The 26,344-nt window shown below is 57.4% G+C and overlaps 4 protein-coding genes across 12 annotated transcripts; 2 read left to right on the top strand and 2 right to left on the bottom strand.

The window, feature by feature from the left end:
* Window positions 1–2,527: 2,527 nt before the first annotated feature.
* Window positions 2,528–14,365, bottom strand: RRP12 (ribosomal RNA processing 12 homolog). The gene is made up of 34 exons (XM_058840995.1): window positions 13,939–14,365; window positions 12,859–13,094; window positions 12,674–12,757; window positions 12,384–12,460; window positions 12,093–12,198; window positions 11,804–11,920; window positions 11,550–11,688; window positions 11,116–11,243; window positions 10,733–10,831; window positions 10,556–10,647; window positions 10,367–10,478; window positions 10,105–10,202; window positions 9,846–9,960; window positions 9,436–9,578; window positions 9,162–9,283; window positions 8,965–9,029; window positions 8,693–8,855; window positions 8,444–8,598; window positions 8,007–8,074; window positions 7,723–7,816; window positions 7,365–7,523; window positions 7,157–7,237; window positions 6,976–7,081; window positions 6,726–6,833; window positions 6,473–6,630; window positions 6,033–6,124; window positions 5,782–5,940; window positions 5,440–5,609; window positions 5,185–5,301; window positions 4,835–4,884; window positions 4,476–4,554; window positions 3,549–3,616; window positions 3,067–3,149; window positions 2,528–2,881 (listed from the first exon to the last, which is right to left on the bottom strand). Exons 1-34 carry the CDS (start codon window positions 14,075–14,077, stop codon window positions 2,779–2,781), a joined length of 3,885 nt encoding a protein of 1,294 aa, XP_058696978.1. The 5' UTR covers window positions 14,078–14,365; the 3' UTR covers window positions 2,528–2,778.
* Window positions 14,366–14,510: 145 nt separating this feature from the next.
* Window positions 14,511–17,150, top strand: PGAM1 (phosphoglycerate mutase 1). The gene is made up of 4 exons (XM_058841012.1): window positions 14,511–14,733; window positions 15,098–15,372; window positions 15,878–16,058; window positions 16,153–17,150. Exons 1-4 carry the CDS (start codon window positions 14,592–14,594, stop codon window positions 16,320–16,322), a joined length of 768 nt encoding a protein of 255 aa, XP_058696995.1. The 5' UTR covers window positions 14,511–14,591; the 3' UTR covers window positions 16,323–17,150.
* A 513-nt stretch (window positions 17,151–17,663) lies between these two features.
* On the bottom strand, window positions 17,664–20,066 carry EXOSC1 (exosome component 1). Of its 4 annotated transcripts, XM_058841008.1 has the most exons (8): window positions 19,875–20,024; window positions 19,555–19,670; window positions 19,307–19,381; window positions 18,645–18,733; window positions 18,397–18,430; window positions 18,229–18,279; window positions 18,066–18,150; window positions 17,664–17,918 (listed from the first exon to the last, which is right to left on the bottom strand). In XM_058841008.1, exons 1-8 carry the CDS (start codon window positions 19,939–19,941, stop codon window positions 17,812–17,814), a joined length of 624 nt encoding a protein of 207 aa, XP_058696991.1. In that variant the 5' UTR covers window positions 19,942–20,024; the 3' UTR covers window positions 17,664–17,811. The 4 variants fall into 4 exon arrangements, with proteins under 4 accessions (XP_058696991.1, XP_058696990.1, XP_058696994.1 ...); XM_058841007.1 differs by having other exon boundaries at window positions 17,664–18,150; window positions 19,875–20,066; XM_058841011.1 differs by lacking the exon at window positions 19,875–20,024 and having other exon boundaries at window positions 19,555–19,868.
* ZDHHC16 (zinc finger DHHC-type palmitoyltransferase 16) lies at window positions 20,036–26,159 on the top strand. Of its 6 annotated transcripts, none has more exons than XM_058840998.1 (10): window positions 20,036–20,137; window positions 22,017–22,562; window positions 22,764–22,958; window positions 23,163–23,251; window positions 23,456–23,484; window positions 23,688–23,821; window positions 24,044–24,091; window positions 24,673–24,758; window positions 25,039–25,305; window positions 25,649–26,159. In XM_058840998.1, the coding sequence occupies exons 2-10, from the start codon at window positions 22,119–22,121 to the stop codon at window positions 25,761–25,763; spliced, it is 1,407 nt and encodes a 468-aa protein (XP_058696981.1). In that variant the 5' UTR covers window positions 20,036–20,137; window positions 22,017–22,118; the 3' UTR covers window positions 25,764–26,159. The 6 variants fall into 6 exon arrangements, with proteins under 6 accessions (XP_058696981.1, XP_058696987.1, XP_058696982.1 ...); XM_058841004.1 differs by having other exon boundaries at window positions 20,070–20,137; window positions 22,310–22,562; XM_058840999.1 differs by having other exon boundaries at window positions 20,132–20,238.
* The last annotated feature ends 185 nt before the right edge of the window (window positions 26,160–26,344 follow it).

Here is a 26,344-nt window from a genome sequence, read left to right as displayed (position 1 = left end):
TCCCTCATGGACAAAGCGAGAATATAAACATGGTAAGAGCAGTTTTATTCCACCTTTTTCCCCCCTTTGTGGGTGAAGGCAGCTGCCGTGTTCACAGCCAGGGTCCTCGTGGCCCTGCGCACTTGCTGTGCTCAGGTAGCAACTAGAGAAAGACAACTTAGAAACAATTGAAACTCTAGATGGAGTGCTGAGAGGATTAGGAATTAATGTAATATTTTTTTAATTGACTAGATTTCAGCTGGAGTGGTCCCTTGGCATTTGAAAATTCCACACTTAATTATCTTGCTGCCAATCACTTCCGCTTAAACACCAAATCTCCTCTTACACTGCTGTCCCCAGGAGGGTTTTCCCATCCCTGCACCACGTGTGAGGAATCCCAACTGGGAGGGGGGAACCTGAAAGGCACTGCAGTGTGCTTGGAGGATGGGGATGTCCATCTGGATGTTGGGTGGGCACAGCCTCATGGGGCACATCTGGCCCTGATTTTAAGCTTCAAGAATCAGGGTGGGCATTTGCAACTGTCCCAGCCAGCACTGGGGGCAATTTGTTAGTCCTGCCAGCCTCTCCTCATGCTGGTATCTGCAAGGGTAAATCCCTTTGTGACAATGTCATGCACAAGTGCAGCTCAATACTGGTACTGTGGGAAGAAGTTGCACGGTTTAAGAGCCTGCTGGGTGAAGAAATAGCCTTCAAGCCACCTCCCAGCTTGAGCAGCAAAAGCCAAGCATGTCTCCAGGTCCCCAACTTGTGCCTCTCCACTGGTAAATGCAAAATAGTTGTGGCAAGCAGCTGCAGGAGGCATGACCCACACCACCCCTCACCTGCCCCATGTCAGAGATGTGCTCAGGCTCCCGAGGGCCCCCAAGGTGCAGCTCTGCTCCCTGCCATATTATGGCATATATATGTGGGGAGCAGGCTTGACTCACAGCCAGCTTTCTCAGGCAGGATGACAGCTTGCCTGGGGTTTCCATTGCATTACATGATTAATTAGCTGATTAACAAGATGTTGTTGCAGTAGAATCTCTTCTCTGGACTCCAGCTCAGGTGATCATTCTCTGTGCTAATAAAACTCTTCTGTTCCATGCAGGCATGCACTAATTTAAGCAACAACATGCAAATGAAAAACAACAGGGTAAGCTGGAGCTCCCAAATAAATTAGCTACAGCGTTCTCCAGGCCCTGCCTCCAAGGACAGAAGGGAAAGCAGGAAGACAGATAGTTCTGCTGGGCATAGAGCCACCGGTTACAGGTGTTGGTGTCTCAGAAGATGACTGCTGCCTGTCTCCCCCTGTCCTGCTCTCAGGGAAGGGCATCAGGCCAGGGTGCAGAGGAAGATGGGTGTAGCTCCTGGCCATGAGGTGCTGCTGAAGAAGCCTGTCTCATAGGCTCAAAGCCTGCTTTGAGCTCCCTTCTGGCAGGACAAGCAGCAGCACCTCAACACGGTCCTGGGGCTCAAGGGTCCCACTGAGAGCCCTGGGTGGGAAAGCGCAAAGGGAACGGCATTCCTGACAAGGCAGGACCAGTATCAGTACAAGAGCTCCTTCTCCATCCCAGGCTTTTAAAAGGATCTTGGGGAAAAAAAACCCAACAAACCAAGCATAAGAAAGCCACAAAACTGGATTTGCAGCCTCCAGAAAGAAGCCTGCAGTAAGAGGCTGAACAAGCACAATCCCTTTAGCTTATTAGGGAACTAAGAAGCGTTGCAATTCCAGCATGTAAGCTGCCACAATGGGAAATTACAAAGGGCTGAAGGCTTTTTAATATGGAAGAGGAAGGGAAAGCCAGCTACATTCACCAACACATGTTCCTTGCAGTGCAAGCAGTGGGACCTATATCCACCTCAGCCCCGCTCTCTTCAGTGTGCTTTGGCCAAACACCATCTTTTGTGCTCACCACAGATGTAGCTGGGCAAAACCTGATCTCAGGCCAATGTGACAGAGCTGAGCAGCTAAAAAGGTGCAGGAGTGCTCGTGCTGCTCAGGTCTAGCTGGAAGGAAGTGCCCAAAGCAAAGGACTTTCTCTCAGCTCTCAAAGGCAAGAAAAAAGGCAAGGCCCAGAGGTTTGCTGTAGCAGTTTTCCAGCCAGTTTCAAGAAATTTGCAGTGAACTGTTCCTGCCTTGCCATTGGACATGGTTGATATGGGAAAAGTGTCCACTGGCCAAATGGCAGACACTTTCTGCATGGCAGATTCCCTGGCCATGGTTTTGGGCAGAAGAGCCTGCCACAGAGCTTGTTAAAGAAAGCCGGTTGTAAGGACTTCATCCTCTCTGGCTTTGTTCTATGGCCAGCTCCACCCGTCAGCCATACTGCACATGCGACCCACTGCTCTGTGCCACGGTGCTGCTTCTGGCAGCCTCCAGGCAAGCCCAATGTAGGAGAGAGAGCTCTGGCTCCAGATGCAGGCTGATGCTGGTGTGAGCCCAGTGGGATGCAGCCCTGCAGCTGCAGAAGGACCTGCTGCACATGGACAGGAAGCACAGCACAGTTATGCAAGATCTGAAGGGAAGGAAAGGAGGAATCTGGGCTGGGTAAGAACACAGGGTATTTATCAATATAGAGAATTCTTTACACATTACTTGCTCTCACACATGCACACCCATGCCTGTCCAGGCAACGCAGTGTCTTTTTCCAGGCACAGAAGGGCCATCAGTCCACAATACATCCATGGCTTCCCAGGGACTCTCCAACAAACAGAGATGACCTTCCAGAGGACTCCCAGCTGTTCCACTAACACAATGCCGTGTCCTTGGGTAGGGGCAGGTCGAGCACCTGAGTGTCCTCAGGAGCGCTGGGATTTCAGACGGTTCCTGCGGCCAGCCTTGGCCCCGCGCTGGGCTCCCTTCATCAGGCCTTTGAACTGGCCCTGCATTTTCGCTCGCTTCCTGGAGGGAGCAAGGAGCAGGAAGCTGGTTTGGTGCAGGGAACATCTAACACATATGGATGCTGCTCCAGACTCCACAAGGAGTGTCACAGCTGATAACAGGGAGCTCCCAAACCCACCAAAAAACACAACAAAAAGCAGGATTAAACACGTTCCCACCCCTGTGCTCTTCTTGGTTAGCCTCACCTTCTGTTGAGTTTAGCTCTGTTCAGGGGGATATAGGCATAGGGGTCAAGTTGGCCCTTCTTCTTCACGTCACCTTTACCTTTCTGTGGAAGACAGCGACATGGGAGACAATGCAGCACCAGGGAAGACACGTGCATCCCATTAGAGTGCAACCCTGCCACCCAGCTATCCCAAACACTGTGTTGCAGTGGGGTGCCAGATGAGCACACTGTCCTGGGAGCTAAATTCCCACCAGCATGATGCTACAGACACCTGCTCTGAGCAGTGAGCAGGAACTGTCCATGGCAAGGATATGACAGGAACTTTGAATCGGGCTGGCAGTGTTCAGAGATACTGAGTATTTGGCAGGTCTTCTTGGAACAGAGATCCCCTCCAGCCTTGGTGCTACTGAACCAGACTCCCAACACAAATGGTGCTTCCTGCTCCAGCAAAGTCCAAGCATCCCCCCCCCCACAAACCCTGCAACCCCATGGGTCTCTCACCTTGGATCTATACTCTGCACCAAAGGCTGGCTCCTTGTTCAGTGGCCGATGGATCCCAGAGCCTCCAGCTGGAAAACAGAATGTATGTTGGAAGTGTTGGAAGGGGGTCTTAGGCCTCCCTCTGCCCAGTTTTAGTCTGTGGAAGCTGTTCCTGTTTTTGTTTCCAGCTCTTGGTGTCAGGACAGCAGAGGGCTGGCCATTCCCCACAAGTAAAATTTCTGGAGAGATGCGTAGAGAACCATCTGAAATTAATGAAAGCAAGTGCACCTGGGGAGGAATAACCCCAGGCACCAGTTCAGACTGGGGGCCAACCTGCTGGAAATCAGCTCTGCAGAGAAGGACCTGGGGATCTTGGTGGAAAACAAGTTGTTCATAAGCCAGCAGTGCCCTCATGGCCAAGAAGGCAAATGGTGTGCTGGGAGAGCATTAGGAAGAGCATTGCCAGCAGGTCAAGGAAAGGGATCCTGCACCTCCAACTCAGCCCTAGTCAGCCTGGAAAAAAGGCCCCTAAAAGGAGACCTCAGCAATGTCTGTAAGTATCTGAAGGGAGGGTGTCAAGAGGATGGCACCAGGCTCTGCTTGGTGCTGTTGGGCAATAGGACAAGAGGCAATGGCAGATACTGATGCACAGGAAGTTCCACCTGAACATGAGAACTTCTTTGCTGTGTGCATGACTGAGCACTGGGACAGACTGCCTAGGGAGGTATTTGGAGTCCCCCACAATGGAAATATTCAGGAACCATCTGCATGCAATCATGTGCCATGTGCTCAGGGATGACACTGTTTGAGCAGGGAGGTTGGACCAGATGACACATTGATCCCTTTCAATCTTATCCAGTCTGTGATCCTGTGCAGCAGCATAGCAAGATGGATACACGGTTCTGCCCCTCTGGTGAGCCCCAGACTGGGCACAGGCAGAGGACTTACCTCTATACTGAGAATAGGTTCCGGCCTCAACCTCCTCATCATCTGGCTCCTCTCTGAACCGTCGCTTCTGGCTTTTCTTCTGCAGAAAAAGGCAGCAGGAACGCTGCAGCTGGCTTGTCCTTACAGTTCTGCCCTCCCATTGACCCCCAACCTCCTGCTTCCTCCCATGAGCACCCAGAGACTTTCCAGACAGCACATCCCTATTCCAGACAACTTCCTGCACCCCTCCAAGCAGCTGGCAATTGCCTGGTGTCCCCACAGGCCGCTTGGGCAGAGCTGGAGCTGCCACAGCACAGGCAGTGGTTTGGCAAGGATGAGTTGCCCCAGCATCTCCTCAGGACCACGAGTCCCATACTCACACTGCGGAGCCCCACATCTTGCAGCACATCTGCCATCTCCTCGTCTTCTCCTATAGTACAGGATAATAAGGTCAGTGTGTGATGAGGGCTTGGGAGAGCCCCAATACTGTGCTAGCCCCTGGAGGGGGCTGCAGTAGCAGGGTGCCTCTGCTAAACCAGCACCCTCCTGATCATGTAGGTGACTGCTTCCCCTGCGCAGCGGCCCAGAAGAGAGACATTGAGTGTGACACAAGGCCATACCAATTCCTGCTACTTCCACCCACATACCCACAAGATCCCACATGCAGGCGGCAAAACCATTCAGAGACCCAGACCAAGTCTAGAGTGGCCACTGTCAGTTCAGGTAGTACCTTTGGCTTCATCATCATCCAGCTCCTCTTCCTCTTCATGGATGATCAGGCGTCCATCCTCAGACATCTGGAAATCATGGCTCACTCCTCTGGGTCGCTTGGGGCCTGGCTTGGTGGCTGCTCACAGAGAAATGGGTCAGGGCCTAGAGAAGGATCCAATTCTGGGGGCAGCTGTACCCCCAGGACTCCTGTGCATTGCAGCAGCCCCTGCCCCATCTGTCCCACCCTAGCCCCATCTGAAGCTCCACTCCTTACCCAGCACCCGCTGGGACACACTGGGGTCCAGGAAGTTGAGGGGCTCATCATCTTCCCCTTCCTTGAGCCACGCCTGCCCCTTCTGCCGTGCTTGCTTCCTCCACTCCTTGCTCCGATGCTGTTCCTCCTCTTCCTCCTCATCTTCCGAGTCAGCCAGGATCTCCTCCATACTGGTCAAAAGGTGGAAAGGATGATGGAAAATGGAGTAACGGATACAGCCTGCCCCACAATGCAGAGCAGCCCTGGAGATATTTCCAGCATCTCTAGAAGCAGAAGCTGAGCAGATCTAGTGCCAAGCCTCCTGTGGGGGCTGCTCCTTCTTCACCCTGAGCCCATCTTCACCTGTCTCCTCTGGGCTGTGGCAGTGGTGCCTCCTCCTCATCCATATCCGCAGCTGCCTTCTTCAGGGCACGCTGCTTGCGGCTCCGGGATTCCGCCTTGCGGATGTTCAGAAGCACCTTGTGGTACTCGGCTGGCAGCAGCCCCTTCACTAGCTCAAAGCTGAGGAAACACACAGAGAGCAGTCAACACCCAACTTCTCCTGCACTGCTTCCCAGAGAGCTCCCTCACCACCCCAGAAGACCCTGGCTTACCCAAACTTGCGGATAAACTTGATGAAGAGGTTTCGCAGCTTCATCCGGAAGTGGCGTCTCATGTCATCTGAAAGGTTCCCCACAGCCTCCAGCTGTCAGGACAGAAACTCTCAAGACCAAAGCACTCCTGCCTTGGTGACCCAGCCTCCCAACCTTTATCTGCATGGCCACCTTGCTCACACTGCTGCCATCTCTCCATGCCTGCCCCAGGTAAGGCCATGGGGAGATCTCCATGCTTGGCAGTGCTGGTTCATGGGGCTTTTCTTGCACATCTATGCCAGGATTCAGGAGAAGGGCCTCCTCGCTGCTGTCTCAGCCACTGAGATCAAGGTTGTTTCCTTGGCTCCCAGGCAGAGTGCAGCTGGAAATGCTCCTGGCTGCCCAAGGAAGACACAGGTCTGCCCACCACCCTCCTCAAGGCATCCTGTGCATGATCTCACCATCGTCTGGACATGCTTGGCCAGGAGCTTGGTGTCCACCAGCAGCAGCGTGACCTTCAGGAATCCCAGGGCTGATTTGACCACATCCCGCGTGCGGGAGGCCAACAACAGGCAGATGTTCTGCAGGAGCTGCTCCACCACGCTGAACTCCAGGTGATCTGCAACCATGGGGGGACTCAGCCACAGATGGCTTCCTCCTAGCACCTACCTTTGCTGAAGGGCTGTGCCTCGTGCCCCCAGCCCTCCTGCTCACCTTTGAACTCAAAGAACAGGCGGGTCAGTGCCAGCACAGTGCAGCTGATCATGGTGACTGAGCCAGTGAGCCCCACGTAGATGAGGAGCAGGAACCGCTGCATAGCCTCTGCAAGAGGGGGATGACTCAGACCCCGACTCGCCCTGTGTCCAGCAGCATCCCTGGCCCATTTCAGCAGAATGCTCAGCATGGGTCTGATCTCCCTGGGGCCGGAGTGGCCATGGGCTGAGCAAGTAGAACAGAAGCTCACCTTCAGGGGTCGGTCCAAAGCGGATGAAAGCATGGCCCATCTCCACAAGCAGCATGAAGGCATTCTTGCGGGCCCCCACTGACACCTCCTTGGTGCATAGGATGACCTAGAGGAACACAGGCATGTCCGCACTGCTGCCACTACCACAGCCAGAACAGTTCCTCCCAGGGACCATACTCACCTCTGGGATCAGGGCAGTGACAAAAGGCTCGTGCTCTGCAGACAGCTGCTTCACAATGTGGAACAGGCATTTCAGCCGTGGCTGGGGAAAGAGACAGACCACAATTGGTACACCCAGGGACACATGTCTGGTTACCCCTGCCACCCACCCCATCCTTCCCCTTCCAGCAATGGCTGATCACCACCACCACCACAGCCCTTTCTCTCACCCTCTTGGCCGGGGATGCTGCGCTCTTAAGTGAGTCCAGCAGCGCTGTCTGCAGGTCCTGGAGGTGGGAGCGGACGAAGGCCTGGCAGGGAGCGTGGGGAGCGGCACACACTTCCTCCAGCACGCGATACGCCTTCTTCTGCATGCTGTGCTCTTTGCTCTGCAGGGACAGCCAACATGCTCCCACTGTCAAGGCAGTCCCTCACCGTGGTGTCTGAAAGGACACCAGCACCCCACACCACCCAGCGCCAACCCCCTAAGGCAGATGCTCAGTCCTTAGAGTGTGAGTCCAAGCTGGCAGCAAGCAGAAGGTGCCCTACTGCAGCCTCTGCACCTCTCAGGGCTGGGGACCAACTCACCTGGAGGGAAGGCTGGATGGTACGGTACAGGGAGTCCAGAGACTGCTCATCAGCATAGGGTGCCATTGCCACTACCAGGTCCAGGATGGAGAGTCTGCAGCAGAGGACACACAGCTGCAGATGTTAACTGTGGCCAGGTTACATCCTGACCAAGCTGGGACACCAGATGCAAGTTACATCAAGGGCACAATGGTGACAAATCCCACACTTAGGTGACAATGCCCTAGTGATGCTCACCAGCAGCATGCCAGTTTTACCCATTAGCACCAGCTCCCAGGTGTTACCTGGCAAACTCAGAACTCTCAGGACTGGTCAGCTTTGCACTGGCTTTCTCCAGGAGTCCGCACACCATCTGCAGGGTAGGCACAGGATCAGAACTGACTGAAGTGAGTGCTTTTACAAGACTTTGCAGTCCACCTGGCAAACAACTTGCCCCAAGATTTTTTGGAGACCAGAAGCACCAGTGAGTCGAAAAAGACCTGGACAAGTTCACAAAGAGCTTGTGCATGATGAGCCAGATGTGACTGTAAGACTGGGAAATCCCAGACTGTGACCCAAAAAGGTCTCCCTGCCCATGAGGGCAGGAAGAGCTGCTCTCTGCTCAGAGCCTTTCTTCCTGTCCTCTTCAATCAGACCAGCACCAAAGCCCAATCAGGCTGGGTCTGGCTAGATGCTGGCCTGAGTCAGGACAGCTTGCCCCAGTGCTCCAAAGGCCCCTCACCTGAGGATCCGTGATGGTCAGGTAAGCACGGACAGTGTCCAGCACAGAGCGGCGCTGAGCACTTGTGCCCCCATCCTCCTCAGGTTGGCTGTACACGTTGAACAGGATGGGCAGGAAATTTTTGGCAAAGCGACCCACTTCTGCTCGCTCTGCATCTAGGGAAAGGATGACAGGGGGCTACAGATCAGCATTTCCCCTTCCACAGGTGATGTGAGCCCATCACAAGGACCTGTTTCCTCCCCTCCCAACCTGTCTCGCAGCCTTTGTGGATGAGGGTGCGCAAGGCCTGGCACACAGTGGGGCGGAGATCTGGGCGCTCGCTGATGGCCATGCCCAGGGTGCGGGCCAGCCCCTTGAAGGCGCCCAGCACATCTGTGGGATGGGTGCAGAAGCCAGGCAGCAGAGTCCAGACCTGGAAGGCAAAGGAAAAGGTGGGAGGCCACAGTTTTTGCCAAAGTCACTGCTCCCCAGCCTGGTACCAGGGGAACACTGTGGCAGGGCTCCCAGGCACTGCTTGTTACCTGCCACTGCAACGTGTCGTAGATCTTGGCCTCCACACTCTTCCCAGCCTGGGTAAACTCCAGGGCTGCAGAAGAGAAAGAGGAGATGAGTGGAGCAGAAGACATTGCAAAGCCTTTCTCCATACCCCAGGGCAGAGAAGGGAGATCCCACAGAACACCCTGGACTGCTGAGACCCCTAATATGCTGCTCTCCTCACCTCTGCTTTTCAGGGCAGCCGCCAAAGGCAAGAAGTAATTGGTGAAGAAGCCAAGCCGTGCACCCTGCACATTGTCCCGCAGCACTGGCAGGAGCCAGCTACGGGGGAAATCCAGTGTCTCCCTGGGAGGAAAAGCATAGGTCAGGAGGGTGTGGGGCACTGCCAGCATCAGCCCCTGGGCACAGGTAGGCTTAGCAGCAATGTCTGCAGCACTGCACGGGGACTGAATGGGAACATAACACCTGCAAAGCTGCTACCACATGACTGTACTCACTCCTTGCCATTGATCTCCAGGGGCACAGCTTCCAGTAGCACCTCAGGACCCATGGTGCTCACAGCAGCCCCCACTGCCTGGTCCACTTCAGCAGTGTAGGGAAAGTGTGGGGAGAGACGCAGGTCACACAAGGACTGCAGACACTGTGGGGACGGGGCAGAACAATCACAGAAGAGCCATGTGCGCAGGTCTGGCACATACACTCTGCCTGCCCAGGGATGCCAGCTGCCCTGCATGTCCCTGTGCCAAGTGTCCCAGAGCGGTGCATGCTCTGGCCACACATGGACAACAGAGCAGAGCAAACACCATGGCCCTGCTCCACAGCTGGAGGAGGCAACACAGCCTGGACAGCAGCACAGCCACCCCACCAGCCTCTATGGATGAATCTGTGCCCTCCCAGCCTGGCTCACCTTCCTCATGATGGGATGGCACTGCTTCCCACAAGTTTCAAAGAAGACCTCCAACACTCGCAGAACTTCATCCCATGCTGCATGGAAACGGTATGTCAGCCCTTCCTCCACCGATCTAGGGAGGAGAAACAAGACGGTCACACTGGCAGTATTGAGGGTGCCCATCAGGCCTGCCAGACCCTACAGAGAACTGGGCAGAGGCTTATCAGAGCTCAGCCAGACCTATGGGGCCAGTCCCTCCCACATCACTGCTCCTCACCTGAACATCTTGCACAGGTAGGCAGCAGGGGCTGGGGCAGATGCGCTCACAGTGCCCACGTTCTCCATGTGGGGAGCAATGCACTCACTAAGGAGGGTCTGCAAGGGCAAACAGGAAAAATGGGACAGCTGTTGGACCACAGAACCGCCAGCCTCACAGGCACAGAGGGGCATACCACTCTCTGGCAAGCCCCAAGCCCCATGGCAGAGCCCCCCCAAAGGCCCAGGGTATCCAAGCATGGAGAGGTGTCCAGGTCTGGTACCTCCAGGGTCTGCGCTGCCGTTGACACCACCTGGGAGTGTGGGGAGAGGAAGCAGTTCATGGCAGCAGAGAACAGCCGGGGCAGGTGAGCCCAGCACAGATCCTTCTGCAGCCTGGACAGGAAAGAAAGGCCAAATTAGAGACCAAGCAGCCAACTCTCCCCTTGCCCAACTGTGGCTCCCATCTGCACCTGCCCAGGTTGATGTGTGCCCGCTCCATGGTGGCCAGCCAGGTCAGCAGTGGCTGCAGGTCACTCGTGCTGGGCACGTAGTCGTAGAGAGCCTGTGGGAGCAGAAGATTGGATAGGTGGGCAAATGTTGTGCAACTGGCAGCTCTGTCCCTCCCCACACTGGTACCCCATACTCACAGTGATGATCTGGGCATTGAGCTCAGCTGGCAGGCAGGCCACGCTGGCCTGGGCACTGAAGAGGCTGTGGAAAGCTTGCATGGCACACGCTGTCACCAGCTGCAAAGGACACTGTGTCAGAGAGGGGGCTCTGCTTTGAACCCACTGTCCCCCAACCCGAAAGCAGGCTCTGCCCTGGAAAACTCAGCACTGTTGCAACTATGCCCCATCTGCATAGCCTCTCTCTTCCACAGCAGTCAGGCCAGCAAGCTGTCCTGTGCTCTTCTCCATTTGTATCCTGCATTCCCAGGCTCCTAGCTGACAGCTGAGAATTTGATCCCTTTCAGAGCGTAGCCCATGGGGAAAGGGTCTGCCCTTGTCATCCCTGGAGCGGGAACACTCACCACATGGCTGAGGGTCATGACTCGGAGCAAGGTCTCACAGCAGGTCTTCACCACAGCTGCAGGAAAGCAGGGCAGCACATCTCGCAGCAGGGCAAGGACATGCAGGGTGGTGGTGGCCTCCTTGGCACCTACAGGAGCAGAGCAACCTCTGAGCCTGTGGCACACCACAGCAAAGCCCTACCCAAGGCAAAGCCCCCAGGACAGCAGTAAGGCTGACCCACAGAACCAGGGTGAACACTCTCCTGACTTCTGGGAACAGGAAAGCAATGGAATGGCTGAAGAGGCTTCAAAATACTGTATGCCCCAAAGATATCTCATACCCTCCCGAGCAATCCAGTGTGCTGCAGCCTCCCCTCTTCCCTCCTAGTCCTTATTCTCCCACAGTGGCAGTCCCCCACATTCAGCTACAGACCCCATGCTCCAGTGCCCCACACCTCCAGCTTTTTCAATCTCCTGCACACAGAACTTGGCAGTGGAGGGTGCTGCAGGATGATGCTCAGGGGCTGCATCACCAAACATGAACTCGCTGCCCCTCAGGACAGAGCACACGCCATACTGCGCAGCTTTCCGCACCTGGGGGAAGAACAACGACACAGATGAGTAGAAACTATTAACAGAGGCACAACCATCTGCAGAAACAAACCCCAAAAGCAGCATCATCTCCTGCCAGAAGCACTAAGGCTCTCACCTTGGGCTTGGTGTGAACACAAAAGCTCAGCAAGCCATGATAGACTTGCAGGGTGACAGGGTAGCTCCAGGCTGCCAAGTCTTGCTTCCTTAGCAGTGTAGCCAGGCAAGAGAGGACCTATGACAAAGGAGCAGCAGGGGCATTAGCATCACCCCACAGAGGCATCTCCCTTTCACTGCAAGGGCCTCAGGCCAAGCACCCAGCACCACCCTACAGCAACAACCTCGACCCCAGCACTCAGCAAACCCTGGGCAGAGCTGACAAATCTGGCTGCCTCTTGGCTACTCACCCATCGTAGGGCAGAGGTGGAGCTGCTGCAGGCCTGTGAGGACACGATGTTCATGAAGGCTTTTGAGGCATCTGAGAACTTTTTAATAAGAACAGGGCTCGGGACGCTGCCAGGAGAAGGGGACGTATCAGTGGGGTACGGAGCAGACAGGTGGTAGCAGTCACAAAGGGGACTGCATTGCCAGCTCACCCCAGCTGGGTCTCTTCCCCAGCCTGGGGAGGGAGGACAGCACCAATCCCTTTTCCATGATGGGGTCTGGTACTTCTCCCTGCTTCTCTGCCAAACACTCACCGCTTTAGGACAAGGTTAAGGAGGTAGGCAACAGCAGACAGTGACTCAGGGGTCTCCACTGCTTCCAGCGTGGTCATCTGGGAACAGAAGGTGGGTAAGCGATGGGCTGCAGGGGCTCACACCAGGCCAGCCCTTCGGGAAGGGGGGAAAAGAAACCAGGAACAGCCCAACAGCATATCAGCTGAACAAAGACACTCAGGATACAGCACCTTTCTCTATACCTCCTCAGAGCCCGCCCGTGCTACCAGCAGCAGTTCCCCTCGTGCTTCTTCCACGCAACCAGCACTCACCAGTGCACCAAAGTATTCTGTCTCGCTCTCCTTGCCCCCCCGGGAGCGGATCACCTCTGTCACGGCCGCCAGCACAGCACAGATCTGTGAGCAACCAGCAAAGCAGGTCAGCATCTCTAAGCCTCACAGCCAGGGAGTCATCCCCACCAGACAGCCCCCTTCCCCAGGCCTGCTCCTGTCCATACCTCTTTGTGAGCAGCAGAGTTGGATTCCCAGAAGCGCTGCACCTTGCTGAAGGTGATGTTAGTGCAGTCGCTCAGCCCGCTCAGGAAGGTGCCGGAGGACTTCTCTGTGGCAGCCTCTTCAGCACTGTCCTCCTCCATACGGAACTGAGAACTGTCACTTGCCCGCTCCAGACGCAGGGACCCCGACTGCAGCTCATTGTGCAGCTTCACTGCATCCACCGTCAAGTTGCTTTTCTCTGCAGGGGAGAGGGATGTGTCAGAACTGAGAAGTCACACTGCTCCACCATTCACCCCAAAATCCCCCATGCTCCCCTCCCAGCCAGACTGGTTAGGCTGAAGCTCATATCCAGCATCTGGAATACAGGTGCTGCTTCATCCCAATGGGCAAAAACACATGGACAACTGTAAAGAACTCCTCATTCCTGTGCAAAGAAACCAGAGCACAGTCCATTCATCTTTGATGGAAGGGAGCATCATGTCTATGTAAACATGTGCTGGTGTACCAAGGCTTTAACACTGAAGTGTTTCTTGTATTCTGCCCTATTTATCTTCTTCCACCTGAAGCCTTAGCAACCAGCCAGGATAGATACTGCACGCCCCTCTGAGTCTCAGACATCAGCCTGAAGCCAGCATCTGCAGGAGAAAGATCTCCTTGCCCAGGAGCAGCCGGTGCTCTCGCAGTGCCCGGCACTAGGTTTACTTTCCCCATCATGTGTCCACTTGAATGTTAGTTTGTTACATTCCTCTCTACTCTAAACACCACAGCAGCATTTAAAGGTACGGCCGTGGGCTTTGGGGAGCCTCGCAAGACGACGGGCACTGCAGCATGCGGTGCCTCATTTCGGTGCTGAGGCCCGGTGTCACGATGAGGTTAACTCGCTACGCTGTGGCCTCGGTTGTCCTCCCCGGTTTGCTGCCTCCGCCTACCCTGGAACTATCAGCGGCTCCGGTCTCCCTCCTGCCCCAGCTCCAGCTCTCGGAGGACCTCAGGGTTCGCCTCGCACCCTCCAGGAAGCGCTGGGCACGGGTCTGGAGCTGCCCGCCCTGCCGTCCTACCGCCCCGCCCGCCCCCGCCCTTACCCGCCGGCCGACTGCAGAAGCGGCTGCGGGCAGCCAGACGATGCTGGCGGGTCTCGGGGTTGGAGTCGCTGCTGTGGCCCTTCCGCCAGCGCTTCAGCTTGGCCGCGGCTCCCGACCGGAGCCTCCCGCTCCGCGCCATGCTGGACCCAGCTCCACGTGCGGCCGCGCCCAGCACCCCTTTCCGCTTCCGGTGCCAGCCGCCATCTTGAGTGAGGGCAGCCGCCAGGAAAAGGTGCAGCCCGGCCGAGCGGGTGAGAAGCAGTGTCGGGGAAGCTCAGCAGGGTCGTGGCCAATCGGGACTGACATGGGAGACCCGAAGGACCCAAGGGAAACCACCAGCAGGAGTCCACCAGACATCCCCGTGCCCAAGCCGCGGCCCTGTGAAGCCGTTCAGACCAATCCCGCAGCCACGGACGAGCAGTCAGGCGTTACGTCTTACTGCGTACCGTGACGTCACGGTGACGCCACGCCCTGAAGGTCGCACCGCCCTTCGCGGCCGCGCCATGTGGTACGTGCGCCTCCGCCTGGCGCGCGTTCAGCGCATGCGTTCCCCCCCCAGCGGCGGCGCGCGGGGCGGGGCGGGGCCGAGCGGGGGCGTTAGTTGCGCGCGGTAGCGGCGTGAGGAGCAGCGCGCGCCGGTCTCTCAGCCCGCTATGGCCGCCGCATACCGGCTCGTCCTCGTCCGCCACGGCGAGAGCGCCTGGAACCTCGAGAACCGCTTCAGCGGGTGGTACGACGCCGACCTCAGCCCTGCCGGGCAGCAGGAGGCGCGACGCGGTGGCGAGGCCCTCAGAGGTACCGGTGGACGAGGGAGGGGGTATCGTACAAGAGGCGGGTCGCGGGGGACAGTGAGGAAGGGATGTGGCCTAGTACGGCCACGTCGAGCCTAGCGGGTGCTGGTTTGGATCTCTCCGATGCCGGGCGAGGGCCTCCGGTGCTAGGTTGGGGGTTCAGTGCTGCTGGGAGAGTCGTAGGTACCGCAGTATGTTGCTTCTCCGGTACCGGTCGCGTCCTTTCTGCCGCCGCTTTCTGTAAGGACGAGGAGGCGACCAGTACCGGTGCGGTGAGGCCGCCGCCCTTGCCCTTTCACCGGTTGCATAAGGCCAGGCATTCACCTTCCTGGTCTTCCCCCGCCTCCCCTTTACCCCGTTTTTTCCAGATGCCGGCTACGAGTTCGATATCTGCTTCACCTCGGTACAAAAACGGGCTATCCGCACTCTCTGGACCGTCCTGGACGCCATTGATCAGATGTGGTTACCCGTTATCCGGACCTGGCGCCTAAATGAGAGGCACTACGGGGCTCTCACAGGTTTGAACAAGGCCGAGACAGCAGCGAAGCACGGTGAGGCACAGGTCAAGATATGGAGGCGCTCCTATGACATTCCTCCACCTCCCATGCAGTCTGACCACCCCTTCTACAGCACTATTGCAAAGGTAAGGCGCACTGCTCTTTGACAGCCTTGCTAAGAGTCTCTTAAAAGTCACCTGCAGTGTGGCTTGGCTTCATCTATAAGGTCTCCTGTGTCTCTGTTGTGTTATCTGGGGCTGTTGGGCATGGTGTTGGTGGATTTTAGGCTGAGTTTATCCTGCTTCCTCCCTGTGGAGTTGAACCCCTGGGTATTGCACAGACAGATCCAAGCAGAGAGCATAGTACCTCTGTTAGTCATTAGTGCCATGACCCATTCATGGATATTTGATCTGGTTTCTTTGCCTGAGTAGGCAATGGATGACTTTTTCCAGGAGGGCTCACAGCCCTGACTGTAGCTCATTGCAGCCCCAAACCTCAAAGGCAGTTCCAAGTCTGGCTTTGCTTACATGTAGTGGATTCCCAGACAGAGAATTTGGGGGAAAGACAAAATCTTGCCACTATCTTCCCACCTGGGATGGCGAGCACTAGGCTGCTGACATGCACAACATGTGAGCATGGTTGTTTTCCCAGGATCGTCGCTATGCTGACCTGACAGAGGACCAGCTGCCAACATGCGAGAGCTTGAAGGACACCATTGCCCGGGCTCTGCCTTTCTGGAATGAGGAGATCGTCCCACAGATCAAAGAGGGCAAGCGAGTCCTTATTGCTGCTCACGGCAATAGCCTGCGTGGGATTGTCAAGCACCTGGAAGGTAGGTCACCCCTGCAGGAATATCCCAGGGATCTCCTCCTTCCCCAGCTGGCACTGGGGACTGGGGAAGAGTGATGGCACCACTGTGTTTGCAGGTATGTCAGAAGAGGCCATCATGGAGCTGAACCTGCCCACTGGCATTCCCATTGTTTATGAGCTGGACAAGAACCTGAAACCTGTCAAGCCCATGCAGTTCCTGGGGGATGAGGAGACTGTGCGCAAGGCCATGGAAGCTGTTGCTGCTCAGGGCAAGGCCAAGAAGTGAGGGCAGGTAGCAGACCAGCACATAGTAGAGCCCCCTGCCATTCCCTCCCCCTCTGTTCACACCCCCACAGTTGTAGGAACTTGGAGCTGTGGAGCTGGAGCCGCTCCCCACGGTTAGACCCATTCCCTCAGACTAGGCTCCCTTCTGCAGATAGCCTGGGGGCCCTGGGGCGAGGGCTGGACACGGAGGTCTGGTGTGAAAGGGAGCCCTGGCTCTGCTAGGCAGCAACCACACCTGTCCATGCTGTGATCCCAACCCTCGGACCCTGTCTGCAGAGGGACAGGCCAAGCAATCCTTTTGCCATGCCAGGCTCCTCCTTTGCTTTGCATCCCCAGCAGCTGTCGTCACCCGTTTACTGTAGTTTTGTCACTTGATTTAGTCCTCCTGGGAGCAGTGAGGCAAGTGCTGTGCAGGCAGCAATGGAGGTGGGTACCCCATCCCCTCATGGGTGTGTGGCACAGTGACTGGGATGCCACTGGAAGGGTTGTGTTTTGCTGCACGTGGTACGGCACCCCAGGGTGGTACTCATGCCACTGGGTCCAGCCCTGCCAGCCCCTGCTTTAACTACACTGCCTTCAGACAAGGACGAGGGAGGGAGCCTGCTGCCCGGAGGTCTGTGTCTGCCACATGCTTCCCCCAGCTGATGCCCATGCTCATCCTGCTGGTGAAGCAGGTGCTGTTGTGTCCCATCCCTCACGTGTGTACATGGCCTGTCATGTGGCCTCCCCCCTGCCAGTGTCGTGAGCCTGGGCTTGCACAGGGTCAGTGTAATTGTCCAACCATAGCAGCTGTCTTGTTCCAGTTCAATAAAGGAATAATGCGCAATAAGGAGGTGTCCATGTGTCTCCGGGCCATGTGGGGCTCCCTGCTTCCAGTATGTGTGCAAGGCAGCAGTCACTGCTGGGCACAGACATGAGACTGCAGCTGTGCCAGGCTCAAGGAGCAAAGCTCAGCTCTGCAATCCCTGCCTGAGCTGACACCCTGCCATGCTGTGGTTTTTGGGCTCTGCCACTGCCACACCCTTGCCCCAAAGGGCAGGGCACACACATGTGGCCTGAAGAGATATGTCCCCAGGCTGTTCTCAGGAACAGGCCATGCTCCAGTCTTGATTCCTCAACCTGGTGAGGTGAGTGCCCAGCACAGCTGCAGCCCAGGGCTCTGTGCTGTTTGCCTCACTGTAGCAAAATCACTCCATCACTCCCCTTCACCAGCAGTGAAAATGTGCTTCCTTCTGCCCCTGGTGCTGTGGAAACTCTTCCCTTGCCTGCTGTGCTGCAGGAGCCAGACCAGAGTGCCACAGGGAGCTCTGGCTCCCTCAGTGACTGTGAAGAACAAAGCAGGAAGCTCTCAAAAAATATTTATTATCCACAAATAGCAAACCGGTCTTGTCAGTGGAGGCCTGGAGGGTGAACCTGTGAAGGAGGTGGGAGCCCAGGGGCTGCTCTGGCTCCACAGCCCCCAGTCCTGCAGCCCCCTGCCCCCTCAGGTGTTACGTCTGCAGGAACTGGGGCTGTACCCGGGCCACCTTACGGAACTCCTTAGTGTGTGTCCGTGGGCACTGCATCTCACACCAGCTGATGGGCACCATCTGCACCCCTGGGGACACAGTATGTCCGTGTTGCTCCTTCCCAAACTTGCATTTGCATCTCCGTGTGGAGAGGGAGGCAGCTGCGTCAGCTGCCCCTAAGGCAGGGATGAGGCAGAACTGTTTCAGCCCAGACCCTGTCCCTGTCCTGTCCCTACCTGCCTCACTGCGTGCCACCACCACACCCAGCTCGTTCTCTGCTGTGCTCAGCAGGTAGTTGGACTGCGCATCCCCCAGGGAGATCTGGTTGGACAGGAATTAAGGGAAAAACTTCCAAAAGGGAGCTTGAGCCAATCCACTGGCCCTGAGGGGGAAGGATACAACTTTGGCCAGCACGATGTCACTGGGGCGGAAGCTCTTATACACTTCTACCTGCACAGGAGAGAGCAGGCAATGCCACACAGCACCAGAGTGCTGTCAGCAGGGGCACAGGGCCCCCAGAAACAGAGATGATGGGTGTAGAACAGTTACTGGCAGTGGCTCACTGACCTTATCCTTCTCTGTGGCTCGGATATCTTCTCTCCTGAAAAAGGAAATGGAGGGATCTGAGTGCCAATGAGCAAAGACGACTCAACAGCCTGTGGCAGAAGCTGTCCCAGCCTCCCTGGGAACTCACCAAGACCTGCTGGACACCAGCCCAGTGTTCAGGGCAGAGTTCCAGCTCAGGGCAGCCAGCTGCACTGCCCACAACAGCCTTCCTCCCCATGAAGGGTGGGGGATCCTAACCTTTTCCCTACCGTATGGTGCCTCGGAAGGTAGATTTCAGCGGCGTGGAGCCAACATACAGGATGTGCACCTTGGCAAAGCGAGAGTTAATACTGCAGACCTGCACACAGGAAAAGGGGAATCAGTGTTCCAGGCAAGGAAAGGGCAGAGAGCAGGCAGGACTGCATGGGGAGCTCAGGTCTCACTTGGCCTTCTCCTTCCTGTGACCAATGGTGGGACATTTGGCAGCAAGCCAGGTGAGGAAAATTATACTTGTGCAATTCGAGGCACCAGAATAAGGCTGAGACCTGAAGTGATCCTAGTCCCTCTCCCCCCTCCACCAGCAATGTAAGGAAATTAATCCCTGGTCTGTGCCATCCTTTCTCCAAGCTGCTTGAGGCATTGACCTACATGCTCCCTGCCCCAGCAAGAGTTATGGAAGGAAAGCAAAGAAAATTCTCCTCTCAAGCCCACCTCAGTCTCAGGGCAGGTGTCCCTCATGCCAATACCCACTGTTTTCGTGAGTGAGCCCAAGGGAGCCCCTGGGCTGCCCCTGCCCTGGTGGGAGTTGTACTAAGAGGGGACTAAGAAGCCCAGGGACTGTTCACCCCACCCTATCCGTGTGCAGGAACAAAGCTCAGTATGAGAGAGAGTCGAGTGCAGTTTGCCACCGCAGCCATGTCCAGTGCCCCACCTTGCATGTCACCACAGCCCCCACGTTGGGCAGGAGCTGGGACTCGCTGTCTCTCACCACCGACACCACGGGCAGCTGCAATGCAAGACACGAGCGTCAGCACCGGGCACAGCTCATGCACAGGATCACCAGCTGCACCCTGCTGGAGTGCAATTCCCCGTCACCGCCCAGCCTCCAGGGAGGCTGTGCAGCCTGGGAGCACGGCACTCAGCCCTGGCGAGGAGCAGCCCTGCTACGGCCGCGCTCACCTCGTTGTCCTCATTCTTCCTCTCCAGGCAGCCAGCCAGCGAGGAGAAGATGAAGCCATGACGAGTGTAGGTCCCGCTCCCAGCCGTGGCCTCCTCCGTGCTGCACAGCCGCTCACCTGCGACACAGGGGCTCAGGGGCTGCCGGGGCATCCCGCTCCGGCCACAGCGCTCTCTCCCAGCCGGCCCAGTGCGGGGCATCCCCAGGGCAAGCCCCTCCGTACTGCCTCGTCCCGTACTCCTCTCCTAGGCCACCGCGTCCTCTTTCTGGGCAGTAGCAGCCCCAGTCCCAAGAGCCCCGGACCGCCCCGGGCCGCACTCACCAGGGATGCAGTAGCGTGCGGGAGGCGCCATGCTCGCTGCCGATAAGGCACACCAGAAAGCCCTCATCCTATTGGTTCCAGACGTCAATGCTGCGCTGTAAACGTCTCGGCTATTGGTTCTCTCCTGCCTGGCGTGAGGCCTGCTGGGGGCTGTAGTCCAGTGAGGGCAGACGGTGCTCCCGGCATGCCGTGCGCGGGCGCTGCCCGTGGGCCGGCGGAGCCCGGGCATGGAGGCGGCGGGCCCAGGTCGGCGGCGGGCCCAGGTCGGCGGCGCCGGGCGGGGGTGTCAGGGCCTTGCGAGACGCTGTGGGCTTGTAGGGGCTGTGGTGCCGTGGGGCTGGGCGGGCTCGGCGGCTATACAGAGGTGCTCTGTGACGGGGAGCGCGGGGGGCGGGAGGTGATGGGGGATGCTTGGTGTGCTGTGAGGCAGGAGGTGCTGGTGCGGACCCGGGAGGCAGTGGCGGTCTGTGGCCCTGGGGGTGCACTTGGGGTGGGAGGCAGTGGGGGGGATGCTACGGGGCAGGGAGACCTGACTGTTACGGGGCTGGATGCGGTGGGGCTGTTGGCGTGGGCAGCTTTTGAGGATGGGGCTAAATAGCGGAAAGTCTGGGCGCTGTGGGGCTCGGTGCTGCTGAAGCGGGGGAGCCGGGCGCTGTGGAGCCACGGGGAGGTGCCACAGGGCTGCGCCTGGGTGCCTGGACCTGGCGGGGGGGAGGCCTCGTCTTTGCCTGGGGTGGGGCCAAATCCAAGGTTCCCCACCCCTCGGCTGTGATGTTACCGATGCTCTTGTCTCTGCTCGCGGTCGCTGTCCCATTCCTATGGGCTCGGTGCCTCGCTGGGATGTGGGGATGGCCATGGGCAGGGCGAAGGCCGGATCCCAGTGCTCGGCTGGGCAGGGGAAAGTTGCGTGGCTCTGCTGGAGCCTCATCTCCGTCGTTGTGCTGCTGTCTTCAGGCTGGTGCCTGGGGACAGTGGGTCTTGCTCTGGAGAAGGCTGTCTGCCTCCCCCGTGGGTTCCCTCCCAACAGCCGCTGCTGTTGTAGGTGAGGAAGCTTCTCCAGGGGGCAGGAAGATGCTGTGTCTTTGGAGGAAAGGGCTGACCTCAACATCTGCTTCTGGCTGCAGTGTTTTGTCTTTTACCACACTGACAACATAGGGATGTGTGCCACCCAAAGGCTGCACGGCAGGAAGTTGTTGCTCCACTTTGCACCTGCTGAGTTTCAAGGAAAAGCTCTTGTCAAGCCAAAGGGGAAATGTGGAGAAGAGGCTGATGCAGGCGTTTGCATATCTCACCTCTCCTGTACCAGGGTATAGAAAGCTTGGGCAGAAGCAATGCCTGTGACCTGGAATGGGCTGCTGGGTCTGGGGTCCTCATATCCAGCAGATCCTAACCTTGGGGTCAACTTCACACTCCTCAGGCAGAGTGGATGAGAGCCCTGGCTCCTTTGGGCAGCCCGTCTAGATGCTGCAGCTTCTGCCCTCACCCTCCCTGCTGCTCCCCAGGGACTGTGTAGGTGGGCACAGCAGTGCAGAGGGACAATCCCTGCGGGAGGGACTCTGAGCTCTGGCACCAGTGCCTGGCACCAGACCAAGGCGAGTGCTTGGCCCAGGCTCAGAACGTGCCTTGGCAAGACCCTGGGGCAGCCTTGCTGCTTAATATTGATGGGTATTGCCTGCACGGAGGCCTGGGGGCCCCAGCCCTGCAGATCGTTTTCCCATGTGCTGGGCCAGATCGGGTTCCTCATCACTCCTAGCAAAGCTTTCAGGTGGGACGAGGGGCTCAGCAGGCAGGGGAGCACTGGCCCAGGGCTGGTCCTGGTTGCTCTCATTTGCTGGTATGTGGCACTGTTCAAGGATCCAGGCGAGGAGAAGGAGGAAGTGTTTGGACTCTTGGAGTGAGGTTGGCAGGGCAGCCTCTGCAACCTGGTCCAGAAGGTAGACCTTCCCTTGAGGTGAAGGGAAATAGCATCCTACTTTTTGGGGTTAAGGAGGGACTAGGGGAGGAGGGGTAATCTTGCACTGGCTCCTTCACATGTTCCTTGGATTCCCCTATTCCTGAACATGTTGGGAAGGGCTGAAATCATCCCTGGAAATGGCCCAGCATCCTGGATGCTCATGTCTTCTCTGGTTTCCTCTGAGTCAGATTCTCCGTGTCACTCCCCCGGCCCCCTCCCCTCTGGGAAAGACGAGATGGGACCAGAGAGCACCTGAGCCCAGATGCTGAGGGGCCTGTGCCCCCTGATCCATGCAAAGAGACATCCTGGCGACACCAGCCCCGCAGCCTCCAGGAGCCTGGGCTCAGCTTCTCCAGCTCGGCATCCTTGGCAGTTCAGGGAGCTGCACTACCGGCATCAGCGCATCAGGGAGGGGAAACCCTTCCCAAGGGACAGCCAGGCAGCAGGGTGGCCTGCCCACGCCGAGCTCCTGTCCCCCCAGGCGTGGTGTGGCAGGAATGAGGAGCCGGCAGCGGATGTTTGCTGCGGTGATGCGCCTGCTCCTCAAGTGCCTGCGACTGGGCCGGCGGCGGCGGTTCAAGCTGGTGCGGCAGGTGGAGCAGCTGTGGCACTACGGACACCTCTGCCTCCGCTCCCTGCTCTACAACTCCTTTACCAACGGCGATGTGGTGCTTGACTCTCTCTTCGAGCCGGTCTACTGGCTGGTGGACCATGTCACCCGCTGGTTTGGTGTGGTGAGTCCCCCTCACTGGGCAGGGTACACATGGTCCTGGGGCACCGGGCTCGGGACTGCCTGTGCTTTGGGCAGGAAGTGAGTTGGGACCTCAATGTGTGGTTCAGATTGGTTTCCTCTGGCTCTGTCCTGCCCGTGCCTCTCCCCTGGCAGCAAGGGGCAGGCACTGCCCACTCCAGTGACCCAGGCCCCTTTCCTGTAGGTGTTTGTGGCACTGGTGATTGGGCTGACAAGCTCTATTGTGGCCATCGTGTACATCTGCCTGCTGCCCCTCATCCTGCAGACCTACACACCTGCCTGGATATGCTGGCACCTCGCCTATGGACACTGGAACCTCATCATGATTGTCTTCCATTACTACATGGCTATCACCACTTCACCTGGGCACCCACCACAGGTGAGGCACCGAGCAGCAGCACAACTTCTCCCAGCTGGGCACTGGGGACCAGCTACAGATGGTCAGTGGGAACAGCCTGGTGATGTTGTTGCAGGACGCCTCTGAGAAGCTAGGCTGGGCAGTGTAGAGTGGGGAGGCAGCAGGGCGGCATAGGGGAGAGCTGGAGGGTTTAAAGTGCACAAATCTCTTCTGATGTGTGCACAGGCCAAGAACGACCTCACTGGTGTGTCCATCTGCAGGAAATGCATTGCACCTAAGCCAGCTCGCACCCACCACTGCAGCATCTGCAACAGGTAGGGCCCCCTCCCTCTACCTGGGGCAGCCTTTGGAGCCCCACTCCTCACCCCCTGCCCCAGTGTGAGACAGGGGCCCTTCTCCTCTGCTCTGCCACCTCCTTGCCCTGTTGCTTGTAGCCTGCAGGGCTGGGGGTGCCTGTCCCCTCCCAAACACACCACTTGCAGTGGCTCTGACACTGGCACTGGTCTCCTCTCTCCCAGGTGTGTGCTGAAGATGGACCACCACTGCCGTATCCTTCTGCAGTACTAACCAGTGGCACACTCCTGGGGGGAACCAGCCCTGCTTCTCTCTTCTCTCCCAGTCCCTTCTCTTGAGGAGACAGACAGCATAGAATGGGTGATGGGAGCAGGGCCCAGAAGAACTGCCCTGGTCCCTGGGTTGGGTTTGGACCCATGGTGTGTCACAATTATATACCTTTAACCCCAGAGGCAGCCTGGCTAAACAACTGTGTGGGACACTACAACCACCGCTACTTCTTCTCCTTCTGCTTGTTCATGACCATGGGCTGCATTTACTGCAGCATCAGTGGCTGGGAGATGTTCCGGGATGCCTATGCAGCCATTGAGGTGAGTGGCCTCTCCTGCCATGCGCCAAGACTGCCTTGGCTTCCCCAGGCTGAGCTTGCAGAGCAAGTGTGGGCCAGGCCTGATCATATCGTGACTTTGCTTCCTCTCTTCTTCCTCCTGCGAGGCCCCCAGCTGCTCTGGTCCTGTGGGGTTGTGAGGGGAAGGGTCCCTGCCCCACTCCTCTGAGACACATAACTGGTGCCCTGTTTTCCGTCCCCTTAGAGAATGAAACTGCTTGAGAAGGAGAGACTGCAGGTGGCTGCCAACCAGGTGGGACATCCCTGCCCCCCAGCTGCTCCAGGCAATGTGGAGCAGAGCTGCCCTGCAGGCTGGGTCCTGCTTGGGATTCTGCTCTCAAGGAGCACCCCACATCAGAACCAGCCCCCATGTTCATCTTACATGTCAGAGAGATGGGGCTGGTCAGGCAGCTCTGCTATGAACAGTGCCTCCAGGAGCTTGGGGTCTGCCTCTGTGCACCCAGCTTCCAGGGGCTTGGGCTGGTGACAGCTTCTTGGCATGTGCTGCTCAGGCCATGGTCTCCTGGTGAAGCTGCAGCACTGCGTACACATCTCTCCCTGACCACTAGCTGCAGTGTCCTGACCCAATCCCATGGCTGCTCCCTGCCCCCTTACCTCCAGCCCACTGTTCCTCATGCCTGTGCCAGCTCTGGGTGTCTGTCTGTCTTGTGGCTGTCCCAGGCTGCCTCCCCCTCACCCTGGCTGTTGCACTGGTTCCAGCTGCAATCTTTTCTTGCTCTCCAAGCTCTGCAGCAGGGAGGGATGCAGCAATCCCTATCTGGCTTCCAACTGTGAAACAGTTTGGGTAATCCTCCCCATCTGGTCATTTTTCAGACATACTACCAGACCCCACCACCCACCTTCTCCTTCCGCCAGCGAGCTTTCCACAAGAGCGTGGTCTACCTCTGGGTCCTGTGCAGGTGAGGGGGCCCAGGGGCTGGGGAGAACAGAGTGAAGCCTGTGACAATGCTTGCCATCTACCTGCCCGTAGGTGGGCTTGCTCACTCTAGTGCAGATGTTGCTGTCCTGCCAGTGCTTTGGGCCACAGAGGAGAGATCTGTCTCCTGTCTCTGTCACAGGAGATTAGACAAGCCGATCCTCTTACGTGGGTGGGTGTGGGGAGGCAGCCTCAGCCCCCGCCAGCTGCAGCACCAGGGAAGGAAAGCCTGTGTTCCACCTGCTGTCCCTTGTCATACCTAGCTCAGTTGCCTTGGCCCTGGGTGCCCTCACACTGTGGCACGCTGCCCTCATTACCCGCGGGGAAACGAGCATTGAACGGCACATCAACAGAAAGGAGAGGCAGAGACTGCAGAAGAAAGGCAAGGTGAGCATAGTCCATGGCATGAGGGCTGGCTGGGGCAGAGCCAGATGTGATGCGCCTGTCCCTGTCCTGCAGGTCTTCAGGAACCCCTACAGTTACGGCAGCTGGGATAACTGGAAAGTGTTCCTGGGTGTGGATGTGCCAAGGTAAAATCCTGGGGAAGCCCCTGCCTGAGAAGGTGGTGGCTCAGCAGCTCTTGGGGTTGTAGGGACAACAGAGGCTCTCCTTGGGGTGCTGAGGGAGAGGACAACAGTGAACACTGATCCCACTCTGCACTGCACTGGGCTTTGTAAGGTGTGGAAGACCTGGACATCTTTGGCCTTGTGCCTCGGGAGCCCCGTCTGGTGACAAGGTGGCCTGCCCAGCACACCTTTGCCAGCAGAATCTCAGCTGAGAAGCTCAGCCATTGTGGCAGCTCAGGATATGGTTCCTCAGATCTGAGAAGCACCAAGACTTCACCTTTTGGCTGTGGCCTCACTTTCCCCACAGGCACTGGCTCACCCGAGTCCTGCTGCCCTCTCCTCACCCGCCCCATGGAACGGGCCTGAGCTGGGACCTGCCTCCCTGTGTGATAGAGCAACGCGCACCACTTCTGGCAATCTGAGGCCCTGTGCTCTGGCCATCCCTTCCCACAGGCAGGAGAGCGCATGGGGGACCTGCTCCGCCGCTCCAGCTTCCTTTGGCCAAAGTGCCTGGCAGAAGGCTGGTACATATCGCTTACCAGAGCCAGAGCCATGGGAGACTCTCTGGACAGTGCTGGTGCCTCGACACCTGCCCCCTTGGCTCTTGGTGGCTGCAGGCAGCCCAGGGGCAAGGTGGCAGAGCTGCTGCTCCCTGCTCCAGCTGACAGTGCTGGCCCTCATTAGCACAGGTATGGACCAGCATTGGCCCAGCTCAGCTCTCTGAAGGGCTGGGTGCAGAGGATGGCACCCCCATCCCCCCGAAGTGCTCCTCGGGGAGTCTTTTTAAGACCATCTACTAAATACTGTTTTTTTTTTAAGGGAGTCTGTTTTTGTTATCTTGTGGGAGACATGGACTTCTGGGGATGGGAGAAGAGGGATGTTAATGTTAAACAATTGTTTACAATTGTTAATGTTAAACAATGTTAAATGAGGAGGAAGGGCCTATAACCAGCAGCATCTTAAGCTAGTCAACATACAGAAGAGCACTGAGGACCCAGCCTGA

The sequence above is a fragment of the Poecile atricapillus genome, chromosome 6 (assembly GCF_030490865.1).
Source record: "Poecile atricapillus isolate bPoeAtr1 chromosome 6, bPoeAtr1.hap1, whole genome shotgun sequence".
Lineage (NCBI taxonomy): Eukaryota > Metazoa > Chordata > Aves > Passeriformes > Paridae > Poecile > Poecile atricapillus.
Note: the sequence above shows the minus strand (reverse complement) of the source record. Positions and strands in the feature narration are given on the sequence as shown.